The sequence below is a fragment of the Pollicipes pollicipes genome, unplaced genomic scaffold (genome assembly GCF_011947565.3).
Source record: "Pollicipes pollicipes isolate AB1234 unplaced genomic scaffold, Ppol_2.1 Scaffold_7262;HRSCAF=8765_pilon_pilon_pilon, whole genome shotgun sequence".
Lineage (NCBI taxonomy): Eukaryota > Metazoa > Arthropoda > Thecostraca > Pollicipedomorpha > Pollicipedidae > Pollicipes > Pollicipes pollicipes.
The window spans coordinates 5,089,070-5,103,073 of record NW_023597055.1 but is presented as its reverse complement, the minus strand read 5'-3'; the positions used below and the strand labels follow the sequence as shown (position 1 = coordinate 5,103,073).

At 49.5% G+C, this 14,004-nt stretch overlaps 1 protein-coding gene across 1 annotated transcript; it reads right to left on the bottom strand.

Annotated features, from left to right (window-relative positions):
- Positions 1-443: 443 nt before the first annotated feature.
- LOC119114140 (cell wall protein IFF6-like) lies at positions 444-1,394 on the bottom strand. Its single transcript, XM_037238351.1, has one exon. The coding sequence runs from the start codon at positions 1,392-1,394 to the stop codon at positions 444-446; it is 951 nt and encodes a 316-aa protein (XP_037094246.1).
- Between the last annotated feature and the right edge of the window lie 12,610 nt (positions 1,395-14,004).

Genomic DNA, 14,004 nt, shown 5'->3' with positions numbered 1-14,004 from the left:
GTCATACGTAACGCTCAGAATGTGCTGAACTCATCGCATGCGTGCCTTCTACCCAGTCAGACTCCAGGCATATGAAATAGATTCGCGAAAATGCTGACAATATATTACAAACATTCACTCAGTACAGGACAAAGGCGAAAGGCCACATGTCATCGCAGGCCAAGCACGTGACGGTGTCTCCCCCGCGATGGTAACCTGTGACGAAAGACAGTGACACGCCGGACTACTTCCAGCACACAGAAGACGCGGGGACACGACATTGGTCACGCACAACAGAAGACGTCTACACGGCAGCGGCTGATCACCAGAGCGCGTGGACGGCTTGAGCTGCTACTGACGGAGGACGAATTAATACTGCAGGCATTGAATGTGATGGCAGACAAAGTCCATGCACACCACAGTTCCAGGAGTTTTCTTTGGTCCAGTATTGTCCACGCTCACAGCTAATCGTAGCTGTTGCCGTAGCTGTAGCTAGAGCTTCCTCTGTAGGGAGTGCTGGGTCCATACACGGCGCGACCACGGTAGCCTGAGCTGCCACCGTAGCCGTAGCCAGACCCGTAGCCGGAACCGTAGCCGGAGCCATAGCCAGACCCGTAGCCGGAACTGTAGCCGGAGCCATAGCCAGACCCGTAGCCGGACCCGTAGCCGGAGCCATAGCCAGACCCGTAGCCGGACCCGTAGCCGGACCCGTAGCCTGACCCGTAGCCGGACCCGGAGCCAGATCCGTAGCTGGAGCCGTAGCCGGAGCCATAGCCGGACCCGTATCCGGATCCATAACCGTAGCTATTCCCATAGCCGGTGCCGTAACCGGAGCCGTAGCCAGAGCCGTAGCCGGAGCCGTAGCCGGAGCCGTAGCCGGAGCGGGACCCGTAACCAGAACTGTATCCGTATCCGGAGCCATAACCGCGCGCATTACCGTACCCGGAGCCGTAATAGCTAGGACCGTAGGTGCGTCGATACGAGTAGCCGTAGCCGTTCCTGGGGTTATAGTTGTAACTGGGGTATGAGTAATAGTTGTAGCTGTTTGTTGGGTAGTAATTACTGTAACTTTTACTTGGATAGTAGTTGCTGTAGCTACGGGCGTAGCCCCTGCCATATGACGGATAGTAGCTGTAGCTGTTCGTGGGGTAGTAGTTTCCTGTTCTGTAGCCAACACCATAGCCATTTCCGTACCCCCGGCCATAGTTCTGTCTGTAACCCTGGGCGTAGCCATTGCCATATCCTCCGCCGCTGCTGTAGCCGTACGGGTAGGTGGCGTAGTTGAAAGTGGGGTAGCTATGGCTGTAGCGCGGGTAGTAGTCATAGCTGAACCCAGGAGAGTAGTAATTACTAAAAGCTCGAGCGTAGTAATTGAAGAAGGCATGGGCCTTGGATTTACCGTAGGCCAGGGCCATTCTTTTCAGGAGGGAGTAATAATAGCTACTGCGCCCACCCAAGAATCCACCCATTCTTCCACCGCCGAATAATCCTCCACGGCCAAGAGCGCCACGGAATCCTCCTACCCGTCGACCTCCAGAGAGTCTAAATCCACCGCCTCCTCCGCCGAATAATCCGCCGCCTCCTCCACCGCCGCCGAAGAAGTTACCGCCGCCTTGATTACCAAGGAATATAAATTGGCGCCGGCCGGGAGAGAAGAATCTTCTTCTGAGAGATGGTCCAAGGACACGGGTGTTGAAGAATGCCCTTCTTCTGAAAAAGGTTCTGCCCACGTTGAATACTCTTGGACCAGCGCCCACAAATCCTCCACCGCCGCCGCCGCCACCACCGCCGCCGCCGCCGCCGCCGACGACGAACCCTCCTCCGAATGCTCCACCTCCTCCGCCGAGTCCCACAGCTGCACCACCAGCCTGTCCAACGCCGAAATCGCCGCCGAATCCACCGCCGGCGCCACCTAAAACGCCGGTGAAGCCGCCACCGCCGGGCGCGAACGCTCCGCCTCCGCCGCCAGTAAACCCTCCGGCGGAGAGTGCCGTGCCTCCAAAGTCGCCACCGCCGCCGCCTGCGCCTCCGAACGCAGCGAAAGCTCCGCCGCCGCCGCCGCCGCCTCCTCCTACGTCTCCGAAACCGGTGAAATCTCCACCGCCGTCGCCTCCGAATGAAGAGAAATCTCCGTCGAAGTCGCCACCGGTGCCGAACGAGCAGTCGTCGTCGTCATCATCACAGTCGTCGTCAGCGGCGGCCAGCGCCACTAGGACGACGATCAGCAACCACTGCCGACGGAGGGCGAGTGTCACCAGAGGCTGGTACTGTTTTAGAGAGTGCAAGAGGCAGATAAGCACGTTTCGGATGCGGTAAGTGGTAGTCAGAGAACCTCGAAACTAAGGAAGTTATAACACAACGCGGCCTGATGGTTGTAGGAGGTGAGTGCTCATGGCTTGAGGGTGGTTCAAAGTATACGAACACAGGTAAGTTTTTAAGTGGTTAGTGACATTGGCTTTGAGGTCGCTATTGAAAAGCGAACACGTTGGAAGTTTGGTACATGAGAAGAGGCCAGCGTGACGTTACTAGGTGTGTGAAGAGGGTACAGTTGTATATGAACATGGTTGCAACGTGATAATGTTACGCTATAAGCATAGTGCGAATGAAGAGGGCTTAGTGGCAAGTGAATACAACTAATGCGCGATTATCACTCGAATACCAACAAAATGGGTGGCTGGGAAGTGAGTATGGCTGGATGCTACCTAGCTGGGGTAAGTACAAACTGTCAAATTTCAGGTTTGATACATCAATTAGTGTGTCAGGGAGACAAATGGGCGAACAGACGGAGCATTTGGACGGGCAGCGTCTGTCTCAGGGACAGGGACCCACTTCGCAAAGGGCCAACGACTGCGGAAGAGGGGAAGGGCTTCAAGCAGCCCAAGTTAGGAAGGCGAATTATGTCAAACAGACAAGGAGTGAGAGATTGGGCCAAAACGTAGGCCGATTACAGAAATGAAGATACTGTGTCAAGCACACACCGGACAAGACTTTTGACTGTTGGGCTGCAAGCGATTAGTTACAGTTAAGCGTTGAGAAAGCTATGAAAGCTGGCCTCATCGCGGCGGAACATGGTGCCGGCATCTCGGAAAAGTCGCCGGAGAACACAATGTGAAAGAAGCAGGGGTGTCCAACAAGAGGCACCGAAGCTGGCGTTCGTAAGAGGTGGTATTCCCCAGGTTCGTTTGCTCGTGTTGGCCGATATGCACACAGCGCCTGGTATTGATAAGGTCTGCAAGAGACAAGCGCCTGGTAAACAGATGGTGGGCACAGAACACCGCCCCCAGGAACCATACGAAATGCCCGCCATTCTCCAGAGCTAACCAGCCCAGTTGGGCCCAATTTCCCGACAATCGTTGGCAGTGATGCACATCTGAAGGCGCCGCGCTGTCCGCTCGCTCCACTTAACTTTTCGGCTGTTTTGCTATCGACCAGCACGGGGCGAGCAGCAGACCAGCGCGGCGCCTGCACCCTGCTCGGCGCACGGTCCCGACGCCGCGCACAGCACTCACCTTCATGTCTGGGCCCGAAGCTGGCCGACCGGGGAGTGATATCTGTCAGCTGAGCTCGGCCTCATTTATAGAGCGGCAATCGTCAGGCAGCCACCGTGCTGCACCAGATGACGTTTTCCGTGTCCGTCTCGCCGGCGCTGCCCTGTTTTCCGCCGGGATCACGGCGGGCGGGGAGGCTGCGTGAGCGGAGCGTGTTCCCAGGGCGCAGACGACGAGATTTTCCCCGACTTCTTTCCTTTGTTAGATGGCGGATTGTTATCGTGGATTTCTATCTTGGTTCGATCTCCGCCCAAGATCGCGGTTCGGTAGGGGGAACTGAGCTGTGGTAAGAACTTTTCTTTTTGTTGACAGCGTGACTGAGTCTGTGATGTGATGTTCGCCAGTTTAAACGCGGGTGGGATGGTCACGACATGTTCTTCGCTGTTGTTTTCGGCGACATGCGAAGCCCAGGCTCACAACTTGGGCGACGAAACTCAGATGGGAGAGCAACACGTTCTCAGGCGGACTAGTCCTACACGTGAAAATCATGCCCATTTTGATAAAATCTTGGTCAAGCATGACCACTCATTGAACACGGGAACACGGTATAAGGACTTCAGTCCGTAGACAATATTACCAACCAAGAAAGATCGGTTGATCGATCATTTGGTATCCATAGTATCATGGAGGGCGCTTAGTATCCACTTAAGTGGCACCATTCACATGATATGAACGGTGCTCTACTCTGCATCACGTGAGCACACTAATGCCTCAGGGTCGCCCGATTCTAGTCAGTGATCTATGGTATTTGACAGGCGGCACAAGATTCTGAGAACAAGGGTGCCACGAAGCCTTGTGATCTCCAGCCTTACTACCTGGGTCATGGGGAAAATGTCAAGAATGCAGGGTCTCGATCGCACGTGACGGTCAAAACGTGATGACTGCGCTGTTAAGTTATCGCGACTGCGGGAGCATTTTCCGCCGCATTTAACGTGTTGCACTAAATACTTGAACAGGACTATTTGATCATTGGGTCTTTGATGCAACTATTGTAATGCTCCCGCGATGTACCAGCTTTGAAGGCGTTTAACGAGAGAGAGCGTTTGCGATGATGCGATCCAAATATTATCGACGCCTGCCTTGATTCCGCGCGCTCCTTTTGTGATATCGTGCCATTAAATTAATCAGACCGTCCAGATAGCTCATTAGGTTAGAGCGCCTGCTTTTCGATCCACCCACCCGTGGCGGGGTGGGTTCGCGTCGCTTCAGTCGCTCGCCACCTGCCCTTGCGTGGTATGGCCTGCGGGTGGTAGCAGCGGCCACGCCAAAGGTCAGGTGACGTCCGAGACCAGGACGGACTGCGCTGAGCATTTTGAGATATTGTGTTTATGTCAGGTCTGCAGCAGTGCGTCCTTTTAAATCTAATTCTTATTACTTAATGTACCCAATATTTCAATTATGTTTCTAATCGCTTTGTTGTTGATGGGTGTAAACAATCTTCTCGATGAGTTGCATATGGAAGCAACGTAAAACTATAAGGAACGGAATGTCGTCTGCTTTTCTCCACCAAGGAGTTTGATGTTTTGCGTGATCTATTTGCTCTTGGAGCAAGTAAAACATGCAACGGAAGCGTAGGTTTTAACTCCGTGGGCGGGCTTTTTTGTCACATTCTCCAGGAACGGGGATCTCGCAGGCCTCCTCAACATTGTCAACAGATGTTCGCATGCTAAGCCAAAATGCCTGCGCACGTAGCAGAACTCTGCGCTGTAACTTAAAGACCACACGGTATTCTTCATGGATCATCGGCCTTCATAAAGTCCACGATCCATATTCCATATCCATATTTCGTGTATGCACATTTAAAACGCGCTCGGGTGGAAGGGATCAAGTTGCCCTCCTAAGGTTTTTTCAAAATATATTTCGAACGGCGGGGTGTATCCACGTAAAACTTAGCATAGCTGTAAGAAACTAAATAGTGGATCTTTTGATATACAACAATGAGATGTATCTCGCGAGGTCACTGACCTAAGGTGGCTCAAAGTCAGGTCGTGGGTGTCAGTGAAGACAATTTTTTTCAGTAAAACGTGTCATCAGTATGCGACGATGGGATGTTAGATGAAAGCATACATCTCCGAAATGTCTTCTATGGGAATAAAATCATTGAATTTAGGATAACAACAAATCCCGTTGATCTAGGGATAGAAATAAATAGAAAAATAGAAGAAAAAATAATAGAAAAAAGTTCAGACCTAGGTAAAAAACAGCCAGCTTTTTACTGGACAGCTTCTTTTACGAGGTAAATAATAAGGCATACTTTAAAATTATTAATAAGCAAACCGCTACAGACATGTTTATATAAATTTTTTAAAGACTGCAATAGGCCACTGACATTAAGTGATCCATAGAAATCCTTTCTTTTGAGGAACGTATCGTCTAGTGTAATTCTTAATGCTTATTGAAGTGAAAAACAACAATCTCATAGGTATTTGGCCACCATAACCTTTAAAGCTCAAACAGCTTTACTTACGTAAAATGAACACCAGTGACGGCTTGCGTAGACCAAGTATCTAGGTTCAATGTGGCTGCATGAGGACGTCTGGGGTCCTATGGACAGCAATTGTCAGTTCGATGTTGCTCTATGTTATTCGACCCAAAGGTCATGATTCATTGACCTCGGGTTTTTATGCAAGTCAGTTTAGTTCAGTTCACATACAGACCAACTAACCCACCCCGTGAATTTGATGTCTCTAGCCCCCTTCTTTTTTAGATCTAGATTCTTTTTTAGATTTTAGTTTAGGCAGGGGTCAAATTAACCCCCATCCCCACCCGAGCGGAGGGTATTCAACCGACCACCCGGGCGCGTGCTAAATATTGATCATTCGCTGCTACAAATACGTTATTGTTATGCTCCGGTTGAAGGGAGTAACGATGCCAACGTACACGAAATTTGAGGGTGTAAAATTGAAGTGCCCTTTCAACCTGGGGTAGCACACCGTTTGTTAACTCTCGACAGCAAAACACGACGTTATACTTAGCTTTTGTCCTGGTGGACGGGCGCGTAAGCTACGTAGACTTGACAAGGAGCATTACGCCGCCCTCTTTTCGAACTGATAACAATGACGATAATGATAATGATGATGATTGTGATGGTGATAACGATGATATATTTTCCATCAGATTCATATCGTGACCTAATGTAACACATTGTGCCATATGCGCCAGGTGATCCCATCTAACCCATAAGATACGCATAGGGATCCAATGTAACGCATAATATCTGCATGTAGTCACATTGCACTTGGAAAGCACTTACACCTTACCCCTCACCTTTATAGGGAAAGGGTCGATGCGACCTCTTTAAGGTTCTTTTAGGATGTCTCTTCAGAATGCTGTACAGTCACGCTCAAGTTTTCGATAGCTTATCTATTACGCGTAACACAAAAAAAATGTGTTCCTAGCTTTTCCGGTATCGGAGCACCGATGTTTTGTTGGGGAACACTGCACGGCAGTCTACGGCCTGCGCGGACAGCGGGCGGCAGCCGACGATGCCGCGGAACGCGCGCGGCGGGCCGACATTGTTACCTTAACGGCACCATATACCAGAAATATGTGCTCAGAAAGCATACAAGTACACACCAAGGTCCTCATGATCGAACAAAGAACACGTCTGTTGAGGTCTCGTGTCGCCATGAGGTATGGTCCCGTGCGTATGTTAATGCGAAACTGAAAAGTGATTCTGGAAAATTTTACCTTTGACCTGGCATAATGCGGTTAATGATTGTTGTTTTTCGCTGACACCTATCTTCATTAGTTTGGAAAAGCTAAGTGGTGTCGCACCACTCCCCTCACCAGTCCGTGTCATAAAAACTGTCGAATCAGGGTGAGGGCTAACTAATGCATCTGTGGCCCTTGTCATTTAAAATAAATTGATTCGGAGCTGAACGAACGGGTAACGAAATACCACCTAATAAACTGTCATGCCAACCTGTGAGATAAAAATCATAATCTACCGAACTTCGGCCTGATATGCATGAATCATTTAAACACGCGGGTACAAAGCGTGTTACGCAACTACCACATCGGGAAACACAAACGTATACCTTTCCCGCATTGATAACTGCATTGGTCAGCATGTGAGCGAATTAATCCTAATTTTCCTAAATCTGGAAAGCGTTCTTGAAGCGCACTCTGCATTTCACAGTGCAGACGGTTGCGCACCTTTACGTGCATTCCACATTGCATGAAAATTAGCGTACTCGCACGGCAACAAGTCTACGCATCTCGCCCTAAGCTCGGCATATAGCGGTCATCTCCATACCTGCTCGTATAACAGATCGTATAACTTACTCAGGCGTTGCATTCCGTCGTAAAGACGAAACAGAACCGTCTTTTAAGCGAAGCAAATCTCACTTCGAAAAATTTGAAGAGCAGGAAATGCCAGGAATCTGATGTGCACAAATGGGGGTGCTGAATTACTCGGTATGTCTGTTCTATGGGAATACTTAATGATTTTTGAATGTATAGGATCGGGTCAATGTGCATATTTTCTTGTCAACCGACGAGGAAACGTGTGCTCGCCATGTGAAGCTATAAACCACGGTTGTCCCCAAAAAGGATCAGTTTAAAATCACAATTGACTAGTTGCACTTCACGTCCTCAAGGGACACCGACCTTTACCATGATTCACCCTTTTCATAACACGGGCTGGTATAGGGGAAGGGTCAAAGCGACCACCCACCGTTTCTAAACGAAGGAAGATTGAGCTTCGCGAACAAACGGATTTTCGTAAGGGAATTTCTAGACTGGTAATAAGCTTTTTGCTGATGGATCAATAGTTGGCGCCATTATGCTAGGTCAATGGACTGAAAATTGCGTTGCTCCAGATTTACCTGTCAAAAATTACGTTATCATATTGATAGTAGCATTAAACTCGCACATGCATGTTTCTTGTTCTATTCTAAGCTCATTGATGTGTAGTGTTGTGTGTGTTGAGCATACATTCACAAGCAGGGCTCCGCTGATGAGAAGGTGTTGGCCCGCCCCGCTGCGTCGGCCGATTCGTCGGTCGCCACCCGCCGCCCGCACCGGCCGTGCATCGCCACCCAGTGCTCTTAAGTCGTCCCTTCTCAAATCGTCGCTATTCGAAAATCAGAAATGCTAGAGACACGTCTTTGGTGTCAAAGCACCCGCAATGAATAGCTCGTAGACTGCTGAAAATTGTGGTGCGATTACGCGGCATGCCTGAGAGATATTTTCAGATATCCTTAACACACACCTGGCAATCTGCCCAGGAGCGAGAGGCTGGTCAAGCCTGTTGCCAGGGAGTGCTGGCAGGCAAAACCTAGCTCCCAAGGCGGTCACTGCTAGTTATATCGTGTTCCCAAGGCGATCACCGCTGGTTTTATCGTGTCCCCAAGACGGTCACCGCTGGTTTTATCGTGTTCCCAAGGCGATCACCGCTGGTTTTATCGTGTCCCCAAGACGATCAGCGCTGGTTTAATCGTGTCCCCAAGGCGATCAGCGCTGGTTTTATCGTGTCCCCAAGGCGATCAGCGCTGGTTTTATCGTGTCCCCAAGGCGGGCACCGCTGGTTTTATCGTGTCCCCAAGGCGATCACCGCTGGTTTTATCTGCCCCCAAGGCGGGCACCGCTACTCATATTGTACTCCCAAGGCGGCCACTGCTAGTTATATCGTGTTCCCAAGGCGATCACCGCTGGTTTTATCGTGTCCCCAAGACGGTCACCGCTGGTTTTATCGTGTCCCCAAGGCGATCACCGCTGGTTTTATCGTGTCCCCAAGACGATCAGCGCTGGTTTAATCGTGTCCCCAAGGCGATCAGCGCTGGTTTTATCGTGTCCCCAAGGCGATCAGCGCTGGTTTCATCGTGTCCCCAAGGCAATCAGCGCTGGTTTTATCGTGTCCCCAAGGCGATCAGCGCTGGTTTTATCGTGTCCCCAAGGCGATCACCGCTGGTTTTATCGTGTCCCCAAGGCGATCACCGCTGGTTTTATCTGCCCCCAAGGCGGGCACCGCTACTCATATTGTACTCCCAAGGCGGTCACTGCTAGTTATATCGTGTTCCCAAGGCGATCACCGCTACAGGCGTGCGGTCTCAAACACATGTTCTGTTGAACAGATAACATGACATTTATAACCGCTTGCTCAAGAAGTGTCGGTAATATGGACAAGTGCGACGGAAGAACTCGCCATTTCACACCGAGCGTTGATTCGTGTTCTGAACGTTCCTGGTCTCTTTCCATGAACTTGGTCCTCCATGGGCAGCGGTGTTGTACTTTCGACTAAGGGAATCTTATCTACAAATGTAGTTTCCAAAGGAGACTCTTGCGCCATTTTTAAATCAGGTAGGTTCATAATCCTCGGTGTATGTGTGATCGAGCAGTTATCAGGTCTCTACTTCAGCTTTTCGGCAAATCCTTAAATTTAACTGGCCAAGAGCTGATGTTGCTCTGCTGCTTCCTACACCGCTCTGCTGCGAGTTTCCTACACTCTAGATGTGTAGGAGGCCCGTGAAGTGGTAAGCTTAACGTCTTTTTCACAGATCTTTTCCTGCATGAAATTGGTGCTTTACCAGCGTTTTAGTCAAAGGACTCCCTGCAGAAAACGAAGCTCAGAAATGGTATTATTGGCGGTGTTTGTGATGTGTTCCAGTGGAAAGAAATACTGGAGAAAGCAGAATCAATTGCTCGTTATAGGAGTGAGTCAAACTGACAATTTGTTGGCTCGTTGAGGTTGAGATGGAGCTCCCGGGGCTGGACCCCGCCGGCAACGGCCCGAACTATCCGCCGAATGGCACCGGACTCGCAACCACCACCACGGCTTAGTGAAAACAACCACCACCACGGCTTAGTCAGAACAACCACCACGGCTTAGTGAAAACAACCACCGCCACGGCTTAGTCGGAATAACCACCACGGCTTAGTGAAAACAACCACCACCACGGCTTAGTCAGAATAACCACCACCACGTCTTAGTGAAAACAACCACCGCCACGGCTCAGTCAGAACAACCATCACGGCCTAGTCAGAACAACCACCACCACGGCTTAGTCAGAACAACCACCACGACGTCTTAGTGAGAACAACCACCACCACTGCTCAGTCAGGAGAACCACCAACATGGCTTAGTCAGAACAACCACCACAACAGCCTAGTCAGAACAACCACCACCGCGGCGTAATCAGAACAACCACCACCACGGCTCAGCCAGAACAACCACCGCCGCAGCTTAGTCAGAACAACCACCACCACGGCTCAGTCAGAACAGCCACCTCCACGGCTTAGTGAGAACAACCACCACCACGGCTCAGTCGGGACAACCATCACGATTAGTCAAAACAGCCATCACCACGACTCAGTGAGCATAACCACCACCACAGCTTAATCGAAACAGTGACTAGTTCATCAAGCTGTTGTCTTTCTGGCGTGTAGGTATATATGCCGCATCAAATTGTCATGCATGGTAGGAAAGTTAGAGAACATGAAAATCGCCTTGGTCCGTCGGTGTCACTCACTTGGGTAGCCCGAGAAAACCTAACCTCAAAGGCTGCATTCGCTGTCGCCCACAGTTTACTCAAAGGTTGCCCACAGTTTATTACACAAAGCAGTGTTGTGGCAGGAGTCACTTGAGCTTGAGCAGGAGCTATCCAAACTTGCAGCAGAGTGTTTCCAAGACATTTCATTTTTGCGTTAACGCGTTTGTTCTCGATTGTTTCGTGAACACTGCCTGGCCCACAAAACACAAACCCCGAGACCGCCCGAAACCTGGCATGAACACGTGCGCGTGTCGTGGGTAGTGGCATGCGAAATGCAGTACATGAAATGTCTGAAATCGTTATGCTGTGCACAACACTGGCAATGAGCTTACTCAGTTTGCGACAGCTGTTCTTAAGCTGGCTGCTCTTTTCATGACAGGCGTATACAAATTTTTAACACAAAATAACCAATGTGGGAACTGCGGAGATAACATTAACATGTTTTCTGGAGAAAACACTGTATGAATCAGATGGTAGCATTACAATTGCAAAAGCCCTAAGAACAGACGAATGCTGCATAGGTGTAAACCGAGGTGGTTAACCTAGATAAGTTCATAGGTGATTGTCCGCTCATGCATGGGTCATATCTGAGGCTTTCTTACACCTTTACTGCATGTCAATACAATGCTCGCCTATAGGATATGGCCTGTAGACGGATGCGGCAGTAGACATCCCATTCAGCTGTAATGTGTCGAGAAAAGACGTGGCCGCTGGTGTAAAGGGACCGTTACACATTTGTATAGGATTTTGAACTGGAAGAGTCATGTTGAAGGCCATTTGGTGCAGTTCACAGCCCTGTCCTTGGGCAGCCTTTTTCAAGGTCACCCGGGCATCCATGGCGTAATAATAACGTCATTCAAATTCCGTCATTTCATTGGCCATACGGCGATCGAGGCGAATAATAATATAATTATTGAGTCGTTCAAATATTCGGGCGTTTGTGACCGCAATTTCCAGCACACGTAACGGCCGTGAACTGGCTCTCACTCAATGCTGTGTGAAGTACGATGAAGCAACTAACAAAGGCGTATTGAGGAGCATATTTACTGACGAGGGAAATTGTGTTATCAAGAGCAATCCTTTCTACTTTAAAGTGCACTTGTACTTGTGAGTGAGTTGTTTCATCACATCTGATGCTTCTTTCTACATCTTCAGAGGTGGAATCTTCTTTTTTAATTGAAATTTGACATGGTTGGCTTGCGATATAAGGTAGTGCGTGGTCGATGAAAAGAGGCTCTAACCTTCAGCTGCATAACACATGTGGCCCCTGCTCATCTAAGCGTCGCATGGAGGTGCCATTCAACAACTACGCTCGGTCATGGTAGCTATTAATGTTCTAGTTACCTTTGATGGACAAGGCAGTGGAAATGACTGCACATGCTGAGTCACGCAACGGATGCAGTGGAGTTGTTTTGCTTATGCTCCATTACCTCGGCCGTCTCAAATTTCCGCTCGCTGCATTATGTAACCTGACTGGAGTGCAAAACCAATGAACGCAACTGATAAGGAGATTTGTGCCGGGTGATTAGCAGTATAGACAATGCAAGGAACGGGAAAATGAAGCGTTTGAGTGGCACAAGGTTAAAGAATTAGCAGCGAGCGATTTGGCATGGCCTGGTTTTGCAGTAAATAGCTGAGCTCTATCACCTATCATGGGAACTACTGGTCATGAGCGACCACTGGCTAGCTAATGGGCACGGTAAAATGCAACCTTTCGTTTCCTATCGAAAGGCTCAAAGCCATCTCCAAGAAACTTTCTGTACTTATAATGAAACCACCGAAAAAATGCGAACAGCTGTCACGCATATTAAAATCAGGAAGCAAGTTGAAGACAATCAGAAGATAAGATTGAAGTCCAGGGAAAATGTATTGGCGTGACTTACAAGTGGATACGTGGGAGGGGGATATGAAATGCCAGAAAACTGGAACTAATCGAAAGGTATGCATTGTCGTAAGATAATATGCGCGATTCTCGCACTATTTTGACAATAACCATTACAGGAAAAGCCGAATCGGATGGTTATTACAAACAGTTTCCAGCTCATCACTTCGCACTGCGCAATTAAACGTCACCGCCGTCGTCTCCAGTCACCATGCACCTTAATGATGCACAAGCGCTGAGCGGCGTTAGTATTTCACAGCTTTCACTCCCAGCATCATTATCAGTCCCCTGCGCATGGGACCGACATATTTACCGTTGCCAGACCTTTGAGGCATGTCTTCAAAGGCTTCGCCTTTCCACAACTTTTTGTCTCCTACATAAACGAAATGTGCCTCTCTGTAAAATGTCAAAACGTGCCTTCCTCTTGCCAGCGCTGTAGCCGACACTGGTGTCGAAAGGGCGTGACTTTATCTCTCGGGCCGTCGATGTGCAAAGCTCACGGCAATCCATGCAGCCGTCTATGCTGTGCGTCTGGCTAAGAAGCGCACGGGCAGACAGACAGACAGACAGACGCACGCCTTTTAATGAGTATGTCAGATGCGCTTCAGCCGCGCAACGCTACCGATGTCCTCAATAATAATACCATGAACACTGACTTCTAGCGTTAGAAGATTGTGATGCCCGACTGTGCACTGGTCCTGGGTACTTATAATCTGCATTAAATATCGTGCGTTTCTCCATGAAATGTTGTTGTAGTTCCCAATGTGCTGTTGAAGTACTGTTAAGGTCTCGTGTGCACTTTTCATATCACATCCACATCCATTCATACAATGGAGAAAAACACTGTTTGTATAGTCATCAATAAACAACGAAATCTCCAGACATGCTGCACTTTTCGGCATTTTGACTGGCGTTTTAGACAGACGAAGCACACAGCAGCCATAACGGTGCGTGGCCACAGCACCCACAAGCCTGAAGACAAAAACTCTCTCAGCGGATTTCGTCCGCAGGGAAAATGGCTCCCACCCGTCCAACGACCTTGGGAACGCAGACAGCGCGCTGGCCTGGACTCCAGCGGCGGCGGGGGAGGGGGAGGGGCAGG